The sequence below is a fragment of the Antechinus flavipes genome, chromosome 3 (assembly GCF_016432865.1).
Source record: "Antechinus flavipes isolate AdamAnt ecotype Samford, QLD, Australia chromosome 3, AdamAnt_v2, whole genome shotgun sequence".
NCBI classification, from domain to species: Eukaryota; Metazoa; Chordata; class Mammalia; order Dasyuromorphia; family Dasyuridae; genus Antechinus; species Antechinus flavipes.
In genome coordinates this window covers 317,729,649-317,747,909 of record NC_067400.1, presented here as the reverse complement: position 1 = coordinate 317,747,909, position 18,261 = coordinate 317,729,649, and the positions used below count along the sequence as shown (strand labels likewise).

At 33.1% G+C, this 18,261-nt stretch overlaps 1 protein-coding gene and 1 pseudogene across 1 annotated transcript in view; both read right to left on the bottom strand.

Moving 5' to 3' along the window:
- The window catches only part of PARP14 (poly(ADP-ribose) polymerase family member 14), a 73,387-nt gene that overhangs the window by 16,293 nt on the left and 38,833 nt on the right, over positions 1–18,261 (bottom strand). Inside the window, exons 9-14 of the mRNA XM_051985403.1 lie at positions 17,821–17,899; positions 17,083–17,232; positions 10,484–10,546; positions 8,674–8,841; positions 2,484–2,690; positions 1,789–2,388 (exon numbers count right to left, since the gene is read on the bottom strand). Coding sequence (XP_051841363.1) covers positions 1,789–2,388; positions 2,484–2,690; positions 8,674–8,841; positions 10,484–10,546; positions 17,083–17,232; positions 17,821–17,899 — 1,267 coding nt within the window. The remainder of the gene's footprint in view (positions 1–1,788; positions 2,389–2,483; positions 2,691–8,673; positions 8,842–10,483; positions 10,547–17,082; positions 17,233–17,820; positions 17,900–18,261) is intronic.
- Positions 14,207–15,760, bottom strand: LOC127554141 (polyadenylate-binding protein-interacting protein 1-like; annotated as a pseudogene).

The following is an 18,261-nucleotide window of genomic DNA, read 5'->3' as shown; positions in this document are numbered from 1 at the left end:
GGAAAGAGGGGAAAAATTGGAACAAAAGGTTGGCAATTGTCAATGCTATAAAATTACCCATGCATATAACAGAGTAAATAAAAAGCTATTAAAATTTTTCAAAAAATTTTCAAAAAAGAAATTTAATTACTGATAAAAGACTCCTTTAGCAATCTGATAGAACTTATAGACCCATTTTCAGACTAATATTTCTAAATGCCTATGATACAATATATAAAATCACAAGAGAAAACATTTATATTGAAATGTAGTAATCAAAAATATTTTTTAAATTAAGTTCATAGATCCCAGAGTAAGATCTTTTATTCTAGAAGTGAGTCTGGAGTTCTGAATCTGTTCTTAACTTGTTGATAAGTCACTCTAGGGGAAAAATTCTTATTATTTTCACTCTTGGAGGATTTCCCTTTCCTGACCTGTTTGTCAAGTTTTCTTTCTGATTTTTTTCTCAGTTACCATTTTTTTCCCCTAGATTCTGGCACTCAGGTTACTTTTACAACTGCATTTCACTTTTCATCAATTTGTGCAGAACTTATCTCATTAAAGGACCAACCTTAGACCAAGTAATGAAATATATCTTGGCCAGGACCAAAGATTTAAAAAGAGACTTTGGAAGCTATTTAGTCCAAAAACATCATTTTAGAATTGAGAAAACTGAAGCTGAGGGAAGTTAAGGGACTGACCCTTGTTCACATAGGTAATAAACAGAAGCAGGATTTGAATCTAGCTTATCTGATTCCAGACTTTGTGCTCTTTCTATACTACTTTCCACTCCTCTCATTCTCTCTTTATCTGGCTGGCCTGCAGTAAACTCATGTTCTTTCTCTTTCTGCCTCTCTAACAAAACCTGACATCTAGGAAACAATCTGATGATTTCAGGAATGCTCCTTCTATGTTCTCCTCTGTATTTTGGCTACCTGGTCCAAAAACTTGATCTTTGTAGCTTCCTCCAAGAGAAATCAATTTCTGCAGTTATCAACAAAACTGATTCAGATTATAGAGAATTGAGCAGAGACTAGTTTAAAAACCAGAAAGCTAATTGATGTTTTTTTTTGGGGGGGTGCTACAATAAACAGTTTAATAAGTTGTGAATATATAAAAAAATTACAGCTTTGTTACTCTTGGGGGTATTTGTATTTTATTAAGTCGCAAAGTTTTAAGTTAAGGAATGAATTGAAAATGATTGACAGGTTAGAGGGGGAGTTTGTTTTTGTTTTTATTAATCAGTACTGTGAAATCCAACAGAAAATTGGAGGCATTAAATTATATATAAAGATTCCTGCAGGTCACATATTGATTTAGGAAACCACTTTTTAAAATTACCTTTGTGTATTTTTATTGGTTTTGTTAAATATTTCTCAATTACATTTTAATTTGGTACTGGACACTTGGTAACATTGTGGCCATCATGTGTTAGATACCTCTGCTCAAGTGCCCAGAACAGCAGTAGACCCAGAATAAATGCTCAATCTGCTTTGAAAGAGAGAGGGCAAGTTGGAAAAGACAAGCAGAAAGACAGGGACAAAAACTACAATTTTGAGCCCTTTGAGAGTAGTCTTTTGCCTTTCTTTGTATCCCCAGAGGCTTATCCCAGTACCTGGATACATAGTAGATGCTTGATAAATGTTTATTGGATGAATGATAGAGAGCTAGAGAGGGAGAAGTCAGGAAGACAGACAGACAGACAGATAGAGAGACAGACAGACAGACAGACACAGACACAGAGAGAAAAGAGAAAGATACACACAGAAGGAGAGAATATTAAAGGTTATAAAGTGAAGTTGAACCTACCTTCACGTTTTTTGACGCACTGAACACTCAATTCTTTACCCTTTCCATTTGTAGCAGAGTTTGTGGCAAAATCTACTGTGTAGTTTTCATTGTTAATTTTAATATCAATTTTCTTTTTCTTTTCTTTTCTTGCATTCTCTAAATGCAGATTAGTTATTTTGTCAAAAGACTTGGAAACACCATTGTCAATATACTGCCATGTGGTGGTCTTACTGAGTTCTTCAGCCTTCAACTCCTCATCTACATGTAAATGTCTTCTCTTGATCATGCCCTCAATTGCCCTGGAAGCCTTGATCACATCTTGGGCAGTTCCAGTGACCTTAATTTCTGACTCTTCACGTTTCACCTCAATGATTATATTTAACTTTTTTTGTAATTCATTCAGTTCATTGTACTCTTTTTCACCAAACTTTTGAATGTACTCATCAGAGAAAGAGTCACTTAGGAATTCCTTTAAAATCAAATCTTGTATCCAAGAGATAGTGCTTTCAACATTCTTCTTGCTTTCACCACACACCTGGAAAGTTGACGATTTTTTTATTTTTTCCAAAACCAAATGATCTTGTTTTGGAGGAGGTTGGCTTGCAAAACCGAAAAGTGCTTTAAAATAAATTATAATAACATGAGAAATTACTCATAAATATTTTCAAGGCAAATCATAGGCACAAGTATTTTTTAAAAAATTAATAACTTACATTTTATCATTGAGATCACAGGGTTTGAGCTTGATAATTTAGATGTCATTCTTTTTTTCATAACATCATGAAACACTTTCAGGAGCTCCGGCAAGAAGATGACCACTTTTATTTTTTCCAGTGATTGGCCAGACCCTTTATGTGCAAAATCTTCAATGGCATCCATTATTGATTCAGCAACATTGGTAGGGTTTTTTTTGGCTTGTCCTAAAAGGAAAACAATTACAAGAACAAAGCAACAAAAAATACTTCCCATTTTCCTTTTTCTTTCCCTGCCCCAAACTACTATTTAAAGTGGTGGGTTTGATACTTAATGGATAAAATCTCCTTCCTCCAAAGTGATCACTGTTATTAGTTTGAATTGAGATTTAAAGTAGGTTAAAAATACTAAAAGGTAAAGATGGGGGTAGAGTGAGGAGAAGAGAATTTCATATATGATAAAAGGATATAAAAGGTGTGGAGGGAAGATTATTATATGTAGAAAACAGCAAATAGATTGCATTAAGTTATATTAAGATGAAATGTATGTTTAAATCATTCTAGAAAGATATCTAGAAAGATTCTAAAAAGACAAGAAGCTAGAATGTAAAGGACTTTAAATGTCAAAGAGGATTTGTATTTTATCCTAGAGTTAATAGAATCACTAAGGTTTTTTGAACAGGTAAGCTCAATAGTTGTATCAATATTATCATAGATCATGATATTTAAAAATACCAATTGATCATTTATATGGAAGATGGATTGAAGAGGGGAGAAGCTGGATATAGAAGATTAGTTTGAAAACTACTGTAATAGTTCAAGTGAGAAGTGATGAGTACCTGATTTTGGATGATGACTATGAGAAGAGAGAAGGGAACAAATACTGAAAATGCTATAGAGGTGGGATCAATAAGATAAATGTAGAACTCTGCTTCTACATATGAATAATGGACTACAAGCTCAATACAAGGGCACAGGGTTACATGGGAACAAAAGAATATCCAAAAGTCAATAGCACACTAGGCACTGATAGAGAGGAGGAAATCAATTAGTCAGTAAGCACTTATTAAGCAACTACAATGTGCCAGGCCATGTGCTCAGCACTGGGTTTATGAAAAGAAGCCAAGGGGTACATAGGTGGTACAGTGTGACCCTGGGCAAGTCACTTAACCCCAATTGCCTACCAAAAAAAATGAAAGAAAAAGAGAAAGAAATGAAATGAAAGGAGACAAAAACAGTCTTTGCTCTCAAAGAACACACAATCTAATAGGAAAACAAATAAACTATTGTACAGAATGAATTGGAAATAACAACAGAGTAAGAGATTAGGAAATTTTTTAGATTCTTTTTTTAGAAGATGTAATTTTAGCTGTCACTTGAAGCAAGTGAAGGGAAGTCAAGCAGTAGTGATGAGGAGAGGCAGCATTCTAGGCACGGGAGACAGTCAGTGAAAATCCTTGCAGTCTGGAGATAGAATTTCTTGTTCTAGCTAGAAGACCAATGTAATTTGGGTTAACAAAGTTCATGGTGGGGTGTGAGAGACAAGAAGATTGGAAAGATAATGGCGGACAGTTTAGGAAAGACTTGAGATGCCAAACAGAAGACTTTCTACTTGATCCAAAGGGTGTTGAGGAGCCAGTAGAATTTAATGAGTAAAGATGGGGGTGAGATGGAGAGGTAACATGGTCAGACATGCTTTAGAAATACCACTCTAATTAAAGGAATTAGAGTAGGTAATGAGGAAACCAAATTATCACTCTTTGCAGATGATATGATTGTATGCTTAGAGAACCCCAGAGAATCATCTAAAAAGCTATTAGAAATAATCCACAACTTTAGCCAAGATGCAGGATACGAAATAAATCTACAGAAGTCATCAGCATTTTTATATATCACTAACAAAATCCAATAACAACATTTACAAAGAGAAATCCCATTTAAAATAACCATTGATGGTATAAAATATTTAGAAGCTATCTGCCAAAGGTAAGTCAGGAACTATATAAGCAAAACTACAAACAATTTCCACACAAATAAAGTCAGATCTAAACAATTGGAAAAATATCAAATGCTCTTGGATAGATCGAGTGAATATAATAAAGATGACAATACTACCTAAACTAATATATTTATTTAGTGCTATACCAATCAAACTCCCAAAAAACTATTTTAATGACCTAGAAAAATAACAATAGAATTCATCTGGAAGAACAAAAAGTCAAGAATTTCAAGGGAACTAATAAAAAAAAATCAAATGAAGGTGGCCTAGTTGTACCAGATCTAAAATTATATTATAAACCATTTGGTTTTGGCTAAGAAATAGACTAGTTGATCAGTGGAATAGGTTAGGTTCAAAAAACAAAACAGTCAATAACTTTAATAATCTAGGTTCAACAAACACAAAGATCCCAGCTTTTGGGATAAGAATTCACTGTTTGACAAAAACTGCTGGGAAAATTGGAAATTAGTATGGCAGAAACTAGGCACTGACCCACATTTAATGCTGTACACCAAGATAAGGTAAAAATGGGATCATGATCTAGGCATAAAGAATGAGATTATAAATAAATTAAAAGAACATAAGATAGTTTACCTCTCAGATCTGTAGAGGAGGAAGGAATTTGTGACCAAAGAAGAACCAGAGATCACTATTGACCACAAAATAGAAAATTTTGATTATATCTAGTTAAAAAGTTTTTGTACAAACAAAACTAACGCAGACAAGATTATAAGGGAAGCAATAAATTGGGAAAACATTTTTACAGTTAAAAGTTCTGATAAAGGCCTAATTTCCAAAATATATAGAGAACTAACTCAAATTTATAAGAAATCAAGCCATTCTCCAATTGATAAATGGTCAAAGGATATGAACAGACAATTTTCAGATGAAGAAATTGAAACTATTTCTAGTCATATGAAAAGGTGCTTTAAATCACTAATGATCAAAGAAATGCAAATTAAGACAACTTTGAGATACCACTACACACCTCTCAGATTGGCTAAGATGACAGGAAAAGATAATAACGAATGTTGGAGGGATGTGGGAAAACTGGGATACTGATATATTGTTGGTGGAACTGTGAGCAAATCCAACCATTCTGAAGAGGAAACTATGCTCAAAAACTTATCAAACTGTGCATACCCATTAACCCAGAAGTGTTATTATTAGCTTATATCCCAAAGAGATCCTAAAGGACAGAAAGGGACTCATATGTGCAAAATGTTTGTGGCAGCCCTTTTCATAGTGGCTAGAAACTGAAAACTGAGTGGATGCCCATCAATTGAAGAATGGCTGAATAAATTATGGTATATAAATGTTATAAAATAATATTGTTCTGTAAGAAACAATCAGCAGGATGATTTCAGAGAGGCCTGGAAAGACTTACATGAACTGATGCTAAGTGAAATGATCAGAAGCAGGAGATCATTACACAAGGCAACAACAAGACTATACAATGATCAATTCTGATGGACATGGCTCTTTTCAACTATGAGATGATGCAAATGAGCTTCAATTGTTTAATAATGAAGAGAGCCATCTACACCCAGAGAGAGGACTATGGGAACTGAGTGTGGACCACAACATAGCATCTTCACTCTGTTATTGTTTGCGTGCATTTTTGTTTTCCTTCTCAGGTATTTTTTCCTTTCTAAATCCAATTTTTCTTGTGCAGCAAGATAAGTTTATAAATATGTATACATATATTGCATTTAACATATATAACATGTATTGGATTATCTAAATGTAAGGGAGGAGGTAGGGGGAAAGAGGGGAAAATTTGGAACAGAAAGTTTTGCATGGATCAATGTTGAAAAAATTACCCATGCATATGTTTTATAAATAAAAAGCTATAATAAAAAGGGGAATTTTTAAAAAAAGGAACAGCAAAAAAAAAAAAAAAAGAAAAAAAGAAAGAAATATCTCTCTAACAACTAAGCTGAGGATGGACTGGAGTGGGGAAAGACTTGTGGGATATCTCATGAATGCCCGTTGGCCATTTATTATTTGGGAAATGAAAGTCACTTTTTAATCAGTGACTAGAGCAAAGGATGAAAAAGTGGGAAATAAAGTCAAAAGTTGTCAGATAAAACATAGAGTAAAAGAGAAAGCCCTTTGCAATTGGCCTAGTTTCTCTCTACAAAGTGTGAAGGGAAATCTCTCTGTTTTGTCAGAGAGAAAGGTAAAATGAGAAGCCTAAAGAGCAAAAGAGAAATTCTGAATAGCTGCTGTGATACCTGGAAAGAATTTTTAAAGAGTAATAAAAGACTACTTTCCTACATTGAAATCTCCTTGAGAATGGATACCATAAATTTGTAGCAAACCTGATTAGCACAATTATGTGATAGCCTTCTTCTCAGTTCAAAAGAAAATAAAGAGAAAAGGAAGAGGCAGATGATGGGAGTAATTTAGGGTGGAGTGATTCATGGCAAGGAAGGAGTGTAGGAAAAAGGAGGAAGGAACTTGAAAGTAGAAGATAGTGTAAAGCTTCATCAAATTTATCCTACACAAATTGTACAAAAATCATGCATAGGTGAAGAAAGCAAGCAGAGGAAAAAGAACAACCTCACACACAAATCAACTCCAAAATATTTGGTATTACCATAAGTGGTTTATTTATTATTACCAAACAGGAAGATTTGAATGAAATGAGACAGAGTAAAGATAGCTGAGCCTAAAGAAGAATATCTATATATCTATATATATCATGCTGATTAAAAAGTAAATAAAGTCAACAAGAGGGCTCATAAAACTCTGCTCTATTATAAAGTAAATGTTAGTACTATAGTGTCATACTTTTACTTTTTTGGTTACAATTGATAAACTTTTTCTAGGAATGAACTTTATTAGGGGGATTGTGTGGACATTAGAAAGTTTTCATTGTATAGAAAAAAAATTTCACTTAAAAAAGACTGAATATAAAACACTATCTTTGTTACCAACTTTTTTTTTCAAAAGATTATCTTAGGCTAATGGAGTAATCCATGTATGAAGTGATGAGAGAATGGGGTGATGGCCATGGTGATAATTGAAAAGAAGAGTTGAATTTGAGGATATTGTGAAGAAATAATCAGCAGAACCCAATGCCTGGGGGATAGAATGCAATGAAAGAAAGATTCAAGTCTAGCATTTATGGTTGTAATTCATGAAGAAAAGAAGGAAAATGGAATTATTGGCTGAATAAAAAGCAAAATTCTGTCTATTTATAGGGAGGATAATCAAAAGATTTCTGGAAAGCAATTCAGTCCAATTGGTAACTACTTGCTGCTCAAAATGAAACTAACTACCCCAATGCACCAAGTGCTGACCTCAGAAAGACTTGAGTTCAAGTTCCACCTGAGACATTAACTGACTTAGATGTGTGATCTTGGGCAAATAATTTTATTTTTAAATTTACTCATCTGGGTAATGTGATCTATAGTAGAACTTGCCTCTCAAGGTTGTTATGAGATTAAAATGAGACAATATTTGGGTAGTGTTTTGCAAAACTTAAAATACTACAGAAATCTACAATTACATAATCTTTTCTAGGTGTAAAATTTCAATGATTTGATGATAAGTTCAGTTTTTGACCTGAAAAGTTTTAGGTGGCACCAAATGGAATTTTCTGATAGATAAAGGAGAGATTAAACTAAGAGTTGAAGATGTTCACAGGGTTAGACTTGCTAATTGAGAAGTCATCTGCTTGGAGGTAAAAGTTGAAAACATAAGCATGAATAAGTGAATTCGCCTAAAAGTCAAATATGTGAAAGAGAAAGACGGAAGAGAAGAAAGACAAAAAATTAAACTTTGGTGAAAAGACAGAAAAGCAAGCAAGCAAAAAAAAGAGACAGTGAAAGAGATAAGAAATGGATCAATTTTTATGTTTTTTCCACTTTTTCTGTCTCTCTTCCATATACTTCATCTTCTATCCTTGAGTCTTACTCTTTACCAATTTATCTTTTTATCTCATTTTTTTCTTTTTGCTTATCCATAGTTTTAAAAAGAAGCAAAACTCAATAGTGCCCACAAGCACCACAGAACTCAGAGTTAACCCCCCCCACATACAAACAAACAGACAAACACACACATTGGCAAGATCTAAAATAGATTAACACCACAGCCATCACTGCCAGGTAGATTCAGCCTTCAATATTATCTTTACTAGTGAATATATAGTTTAGGGGATGCTAAGCATTTTTAAAAAATTAATCCTGATAGAAGGTTACAAACCTGTTCCAATGGCTGGAAGAGAAACAGACACATAGTTCATTTTTTCACATTCCTGTAGGACTTCAGAGACAGTTTGTTTCACATCATTTCCTCCAATAACATGAATTATTTTTTTGCACATTAGATTTCCACCTTGTGTTACTATAAAATTTCCTTGACAATTCACACCTAGAAAGTGGAAGACATGAAACATTATCTGAATTGAAACCTCTGGATAACTGAGAATATAGGATACTTTATTTAGATAAAAAATGACATAAAAACAATAGTCCTGAATTTCATAGTTCCCTTGATTGTTATTAAATCTCAAAAATGAAAGGTACCTTAGGGGTCATATGGTAAAATCCTGTTCCATGCAAAAACATCTTCTACAACATTACTGATACAATTATCCACCCTCTAATTAAACATTTCTAGTGAGGAAAACTGATTTATAAAATAACCCATTCCTTTTATTTTGAGCAGCTGCAATGTGGATACAGTGAAAGGAGTACTGGCTCTGGAGTCAGGGAGTAAAGATTTAAATCCTACTTCTGGTACTTACCACCTTTGGTAAACAAAATCCCAAAATTTGGGATTTTGGGCAAATCACTTAACCTTTCATTGCCTCAGTTTGGTCCTCTGGAAATGAGAGGGGATGCACTAGATGGCCTCTGAAATCCTTTCCACCTCTAAGTCTATAATTTTATGATCTCCTCCAAACCTCTAGCATTTTCCTGGAGCACAGTGAAAAGAACAATAACTCTGGAGTAAGAGGACTTGGCTTCAATCATTGATTATGCCAGTATCTGTGCAACTTTGGGCTAAAAGTTTACATGACTTTTCTGGGTTTCATTTTTTTCCATCTGTTAAAATGAAGAAATTGGACTAGATGTTTACTAACATTTATTCTATCTCTAAATTTATGATCTTATAGTCTTAGTCATAGTCAATAGTTTCATAGTCAATAACTGGAAACAATGAAATGGAAAACAGCTCTTTCTTTTAAGGAACTCACAATCCCTACTGGTCCAAGTTTTTCTCTCTGGAAGTATATAGAATGTTTCAGCTCTTGTCCCTGTAACAAGACTTTAAATATCTGAAGACAGTGACCATGTCATATCCCATCCCTAAGTCTTCTTAAAATTAAAGTGACAAAGTCTAAAGCAAGGGAGACTAACTGAGGAAGGTTGTGATAGAGTTCTAAACAATCTCGTTACTATATATTTCTCCTAGAATCATTTGTAATAGGAGTTCATATTTACCCTAAAAATTAGTTTTTACTTATTATGCTATATTTCCCAACAAATAGCCAAACACAGCCCCATAAAACTACATTCGCCCCAAAGCAGTTATGTTTGTCAATTTGTTAACAGAAAAGAAGTCTGTGTCATCAATTTTGATATTATAGTACCAAAATGGACAACTGGAATTAACTAGAATTTTCTTTATTTTGACTTTAAATATTTACACTGTTGTAGTAAATCAGAATATTGTAGCTTCTGATGCCTATCCGAGATATAATGTCTTAATCCCCAAGAAGAGCCTCTAATGGTGAAAGTTTTGAATACTGTGATTGGTTGGTAGGAAAGATGGGAGACAGAGAGAGCTTTGTGGGTACTTCAAATCATACCATGTTCTATTGTTGTCTACTATAGTCTTGCATAGGAATAACTCAAGTTTTGAAGGGAAATTATTCTTACTTTCAAGGTCTCTCTTCTACAGAATTCTAGCTTTTAAAGAGTTTCTGACTTGTTTCCATCCTATCCCACATAATTCTTCTTCTCACTCCTACTGGATTATGGCTAAAACAGAAGCATTAATACCATACCTAATGTAGTGCACTCTGATTCTACAGCTGGTCCAGCAGCTTCTAAAATGGCTTTGGAAACCCCTAGATAAGAAAATAATAATAGACAGGCATGTGGATTAAAGAATTTTATCATGTCAGAACTAGAAAATAATATAGAGACCATCCATTTTTACCTTAATTTTACATACTTATTTTAGTAAGGTCAAAAATTCTTGTTTTTATTACAAGGACTTATTTTCTCTCCCCTCCAAAAGAAAAGAAAAGAAAAACAAGAAACCTATTAACAAACATGCAAAGCCAAACAAAATGAATTTATGCATTGAACATGTCTAAAAATTCATGTCTCATTTTCTATCTTGAGACTTTTCTGTAAGTAGGTAGGTAGCATGCTTCATCATTAGTTCTCTGGAATCATAGTTGGTCATAAATCTGATCATAATTCTTTTTCAAAAATTTCAAATTACATGTAAAAATGATTTTTACCATTTAAAAAAATTGAGTTCCAAATTCATTTCCTTCCTCCTTCCCTTCCTACTTCATTGAGAATACAAGCAATTTGATATCAGTTTTACATGTGCAGGCATGCAAAACCTTTCCCTAGTAGTCATGTTGTGAAAGAAGAAACAAAAGAAAAAAAACAATAAAAAAAGGAAAAAATTTAAAAGTATGTTTTTATCTACATTTAAACTTCATGAGTTCCTTTCTCTGAAGGAGAAATGTTAAAATGAAGGAGTTGGACTAGATGTTTACTAACATTTATTCTATCTCCAAATTTATGATCTTAGTCATAGTCAATAGTTTCATAGTCATTAACTGGAAACAATGAAATGGAAAACAGTTCTTTCTTTTAAGGAACTCACAATCCCCACTGGTCCAAGTTTTTCTCTCTGGAAGTACATGGAATGTTTCAGCTCTTGTCTCTGTAACAAGACTTCAAATATCTGAAGACAGTGACCATGTCATATCCCACCCCTAAGTCTTCTTAAAATTAAAGTAGGTAGGTAGTATGCTTCATCATTAGTTCTTAAATCTGATCATAATTCTTTTTAAAAAATTCCAAATTACATGTAAAAATGATTTTTACCATTTAAAAAAATTGAATTCCAAATTCATTTCCTTCCTCCTTCCCTTCCCACCTCAATATTCTCAATGAGGTAGGATAGCATTTTTCATAAGTCCTTTGAAATGGTCTAAAATGTTTGTATTGCTGAAAAGAGCTAAGTTATTCACCATTGTTCATCATGTAATACTGATGTCATTGTGTACAATGTTTTCCTGGTTTTACTCATTTCACCTTTCCTGTAACTCTTTCCATTCTTTTCATCATTTCTTATAACAATAGTATTCTATCACAATCACATACCACAACTTGTTCAGCCCTTGCTCAATTGATGGGCATTCTCTTAATTTCTAAGTCTTTGCCACCACAATAATTTTTCCCAAATCTTGACTGATTTAAAAAAAAAGTTTAAATGTTTTATTATATCCTTATTCATCTAAAAAGGAGCATTTCCATGTATGCAGAAGTACACACAAAAAAGATGTAATGAGTCTTCATTTTATATTACTTGTTTTAAAAAAAAAACAAGTATATGATATGTAAAGGGCTGAAACTGAGCAGATGCACTGAGGTTCAGACAAGCAAACACTTAAGGCTAATTATTAATTGGACAATACTCTATTAGCATTTGCTTGGAAAATGGTCTGCCCCACCATTCTGTGCTGGCTCAATCTGTTGGCCTATAGAGAGATTTGGAGGAGGGATAAAAGGGTGGAGTAAGAAAGCAGAGTGACTCCTGGCGGCATTCGTGTGGCCATTCCTCTCATGTCCGCAAAGAATAAAGATCAAGGACTTTTGCTTATCCTGATTCCGGCTGATTTTAAAGTATCCAGGGTGCTAATGTGGTCATCACATGGTAAATGTCCTACATCTTTTTTTTTTTTTTTTTCCCCTGAAGCAATTGGGGCTAAGTGACTTGCCCAGGGCCACACAGTTAGGAAGTGTTAAGCTCTGAGACCAAATTTGAATTCAAGTCCTCCTGATTTCAGGCTCTATCCACTGAGCCACCTAGCTGCCACCTAGCTGACCCCTTCACCACTTTTAAATCTTTCTTGTTTATGCTTCTTTCTGAAATTCTTTTGGGACCATTTTGCATGCTTTAAAAAAGATTCAATGGCCATCTTTTATTCTCCCCACCCTTCTCTTCTCTCCTTCATTAGGATTTTTTTTCCCATGTAATTATGCTATCCTGGTATTATTTTTCTTCACTTAACTATTGGATTTGATGCATTTCTATCCCAAACTCTGTGTCTATGCATGTCCAACCCTTTTTTTGCTCCTTTCACATGAAAGTGAGGTTCATCTAATACTCACTCACTCCGACTCCTATCAGATTTGAATATATATTTTTCTCATTTTATGTGTCTTATGTAGAATAGCAAGTTCCACTCCATTCTTCTTCTTATCTTCCCTTCTTTCTCTTCTCTCAAAACTGTCATAGAACCAACACCTCACCCCAAATATGTTTTTCTAATTTAAATCCCTTTGTACTTTTTGAAGCTATTAATTTTTTGGAGAGACATTTGAATCTTCTCCATTATAGAATATTAGCATCATTATATAGTTCCTCCCAATTATTTAAAAAATTATCTTTTAAGTTTTTTTTCTTGAATCTGATGCTTGCATTTCAAAGTTCCTACTCAGCTCTTGTCCTTTCATCCCATAGGATTTTCAGGATATATTATTCTTGGTTATAGGAACTTATCTTTTGCTTTTTGGAAAACTGTATTCTATATTCTACTTTGGTTTTTAGTAGATGTTTCCAAGTTTTATATAATCCCAATGATAGTTTCTTGATACTTAAGTTACTTCTTTTCTATTTTAACATAGGATAGATTTTGGCTATGTCATTCCCTTTGTTTTTGGTCTGTCTTTCTAAATTCGCATCCTAACCTTAACCCTAACCCCAAATTTGCACTCTAACCCTAACCCTAACATTGTGGCATCCTAAACAGTAGATAGCCAGGTGGTGCAGTGGATAGGATGACAGAATTAGAATCAGAAAAACTAATATTAATGAGTTCAAATCTTAGCCTTAGGCCTTTTACTAGCTGTGTGACCTTGATCAAGTTACCTAAGTCTGATCACCTCAGTTCTTCATCTGTAAAATGAGTTGGAGAAGGAAATGGCAAACTACTACAGTATCTTTGTCAAGAAAACCTCAAATAGAATCACAGTCAGGCACAAATGAACAATAAAAACTGTAATCCTCATTAATATTTAGTTTGCATGTGGAACATTAGCTATTAAGAACGACTTAAAACTCTGGATGCTAAAACTTTTTTCATGACTATGACTCACATTTGAGATCCAAATTTGTTAATGGAAACTTCTTAACTTAAAATTGTATTAAATAAAAGAGGGCTATACTTATGTGGTGATGTACAGACTAAGGTTTATTTTTTCTTAAAGAAAAAATATTTTATTAAGAAACTTCTAATAAGTAAAATTAATAAATTTTAGTAATAATTTGTAAATTAGTAATTAGTAAAAAGCAGTTCATAATATGTACATAATAAACCATATGTATATATATAGTTATATATGTGTATATATGGATATGTACAGATGTACATAGCTTCACTCATATATATACATATACACACAAACACACACATATTTAAGTTATATAAGGTAATATTATATAAGTTTAATTTTTTAAAATTTTTTTTAAGTTTATTTTTTGGCGGTACAGATGTTAAATACAATTAAAATTGTATACTTTAATAACTTAAACTCAACATCCTTAATTTGCTATGAATGTGACGTTTCCTTGATTCCTTCTATTTTGCTAACAACTATATCTAAATTATCTTGTAATGTCAACATCATTTTATCTAACTTGATTGTTTTTTATTATGCTCTGATTCTATGCAAAAGTTTTCATGAACTTCTATTTTGGGGTCCATCAATGTCATTAACTATGGTTCTCCCAACCCCTCATAAGTCTGTTCCATTTTCCTCATAATCTGGGAAAAAATTCTGTCAAGTAACTCCTAATACTTTTCTTAATAATCTGGATAAGCAGCAATGAAAGGAATGCCATCAGATGTATAAAATCTTGATTCACATATAAGCTAATTAGGATCATTTTCCAGTGTTACTTCTTTATATGTTGAGGTAAGCATAAATTCTACCTCAAATATTTGATTGTAATTCTATTAGCTCCAAAAGCCTCAGTTTTGTATCTTTGCTGCAATTTATATCTAGAACAATATTTTCAATTCTCTGAATAATTTCTTCAATATTTGTCTTTCCTTTTTTTCTTTCATGCATTCTGTAAAACTGATCCTGTTAAATTCAATAGCTGTACAGCACAGATTAAATTGTTATCCACAGGATTAGAAAAATGTGTTTTCAGCAGTTCAAAAAGAGCAATCTGAAGAACATCTACTCTTATAACCTGTCCCTTTGTTCCCTTACTCTCCAGGTTAAGATAAAGTTCACCCAAAAAGAGTACAAAGGAATGAAATAATTTTCTGATAGCTTCATCCCCATTAGCAGTTTCATTTTTGTTTTCATACTCAGTTCTATATCTTTTAAGTAGTAACCATGGAAAATTTCCCCTTTGTGTACTAATGGGACAAATAATTACATAGGAGTGCTCCCGTGTAAGAGAAGTGTGGTACAGTTGTGGCCTGTTGGTAGATGAGTTCTTGTAAAGCATCATCAGTAGTGAACTGGCCATTTAAAATCTCTATAAATTGATAAATTTCAGTTTCAAAATTTCCTGGCTATTCTGTAAAGTGATTCAAAAACTCCTGTACATATTCTCTAAGAGTAGGATAAACATCACACCCATCTTGATGGGAAGAATTTGTATAATTAGAAGTATAAGCAGATGGAAAAAATTGGGGGGCATTCACAGACAAATTTGACATTAACACGGGTGCTCTAACCACCTGGGGTTTAGTCATTGCTGAAGTGAGTGGGGAGATTTTATCCTGTGAAGTAGGTGGAACTCTTATAAGCTTTGGATGTTCTGCAGGAGGTCCACCTGGCCTCAGACACAGATTTACTATAGAAGAAAAAGCATGAAGATAGGAAAGACATTAAAAACTTGATCAAATTTGCCAGAAAACATTTTAGGCTGCTAGGTGGTACAGTGGATAAAATGAAGGTTTGGGAGACAGGACAACCAATCCTGGATCAGACACTACCTATCTGTCTAACCCTGGACAAGTCACTTAAATTCTCTGGATCTCAGTTTCCTTGTCTATAAAATAAGATGATAGTAGCCCCAACCTCACAGGGTTGTTGTGAAGATCAGCTGAATTAAAATGTTTTACTAACTTTAAAGTGTTCTATAAATGCCAATTATTATTTTAATAATCACAGTCTTTCACTGCATTTGAAGAGACAGGCAGTTTTTACAAGAAAAAATGCTAGTTGTTAACAATTACAGTAAAGAATACTCAAATATGAAAGGACTCACAATAATCAAAATGTCAGGTCAAAGGTTTCTTTTCACCCTTCAGAACTGGCAAAGATGTCAAAAATTGGGAATAATCAAAGTTGAAAGAATTAGAGAAAGATAAGCATACTGATGCATTGTTGGTGGAGTTTCATTTCATGTAGTCATTCTGGAAAATAGTTTGGAATTTATATATATATATATAAAATCTGACTGAATCAAATTTCTATATTCTGTCCTAATAAAATCTGACTGAATCAAATTTCTATATTCTGTCCTAAAATACATCCCTAGGGAATCAGGGACAAAAGGGAAGGTGGCATATGCATGAAAATATTTCTTTCACCACTTTTTATGGTAGCAGAGGGCCAGAACCAAAGTAAATATCTATTGATTGGGAGATGGCTAAACAAGCTGTGGTACATGAACATAAAAGAATATTTAATGTGTTATAAGGAATTATTAATATGAAAAATTATAGATAAGCATGTAAAGACAAAAACTGATACAAAGAAGTAAACAGAACCAGGAAAATGATATTTGTAATGACTGCAACAGTATAAACAGAAAAGACAACAATAAACAAAGTAATCAAAACTGCATACTGAAAGAAATAGATATACAATGACATCTCTCTTCCTGTCTTTGCAGAGATGGGAAACCATGGGTTTGGAACACTGCATTTAATATCAGACTTTTTCCATTTTATTAGTATTAAATATTACTAATATTTGCTAAACTTTTTCTGCTTTAAAAAATTTCTTATTATAGAGAGGTTTCTCCCAAAGAAGGTGAAGGGGAGGTGACAGAACATTTATGTAGCATAAAAAGAAAAGATATAATATAAATTATTTTTGAAAAAGAAGAAACAAACAATCTGCAGCCTAAGGAAGCTTATATTTTACTTGAGAAAAGCACTTCATTTGAATCAGTGCTAGGGCAAATGCAGAACTGTGGAGAGACCTAACTATGTACTTTACCCTGATCTGAGAGGAACTATTTGGGTTCTTATGCCCAGTCATATATACTAACAGTACATGCTAGTATCCCATTATACTACACAACTATGACAGATTCATGATACATCAAAACATTATAATTATGTTAGCCATTATGTTAGTGTAAGTTATTTAAATGAAATACCCTTTTTGAGGGTAAATGTGCTGTCTGTTGAATTTACAATAACTTCAGACTCTTCCTTCGTGATGTCCCCAGAAGCAACTTGAAAGATAATGGATCCAATCTTGCTTTCATATACACCCAATTCAGGGCTAGAAATAGTGTCAAAATCATCTAAAGAGAAGAAAAAAATTAAGAACCAAATATGATTTTGTGAATATTATTATCAGAGTGTGTTGTATACCTCTTTCTTATTCTTCCCCCTGCTTTACTTTTCTGAATCCTCTAATTATCTAGGTGTAAAATCATTTTATTGGAGGAATGAGATTTCAAAATAGTATATGAGTCGTATATAGCACTAACTGAATAATCAAACTGGATGAACCAGAAATATCTAGCTGGTCGTCTAAGTTAATCTGCATGAAAATGATTTGGACCAGTGTGAGAAAAATATCACCCTCATCTCATATCATTCAACACGATGGCCTTAAACCAGATAGCCTGATCTGACTCACGACCCACAGAAATGACTAGCACTTAGCAAAGAGCATGAAACACAGGCTTTTGATTTAAAAATGCTTTATGTAGCTATTCATTATTTACATATCTAATATTTTATATGATTTGAAATGTTACACATGGTTTTGTATCTTTTCTGTTACTTCTCTTTTTTTATGTAAACCCATTACATTTGTCTGGATTTTGACTACCACTAAATTATCAGAAATTAATAGTAAATAATCTTTAAGAAAATTACTAGACCTTGTGTATCACTGGTGTTGGAAACTCTTTCACTGGTAGTATTTCCATCAGAATATTTAGTGAATACTTTTTTGAATGCCTAGAAAAAGAAATACAGCTACTGAATGTAACAATTCTCAATAAAATATTAATCAGATTTTTAGAGAAGCATGGTAGCAAGAAAATAAGGACATATTTCTATTATGGTGATTAAAATGACATATTTCAGTAGAAATTCCATTCAAAAAGAAGATATAAAAATCCTAAAGAATTAACGAGGTTAAAGAGTAGAGTCAGAGTATGATTCCAAAGTGTTTTGCATTTGAAGTCAGAAGACCTGAGCTTTATTTCTGACTTTTTGGCTTATTTCCTGTATGGCCAGTGACAGGCCACTTAACAATTCCTGGATTTCAAATTCTTAACTTATAAAATGAGGAGTTGGACCAGATGACCTCCCATGTC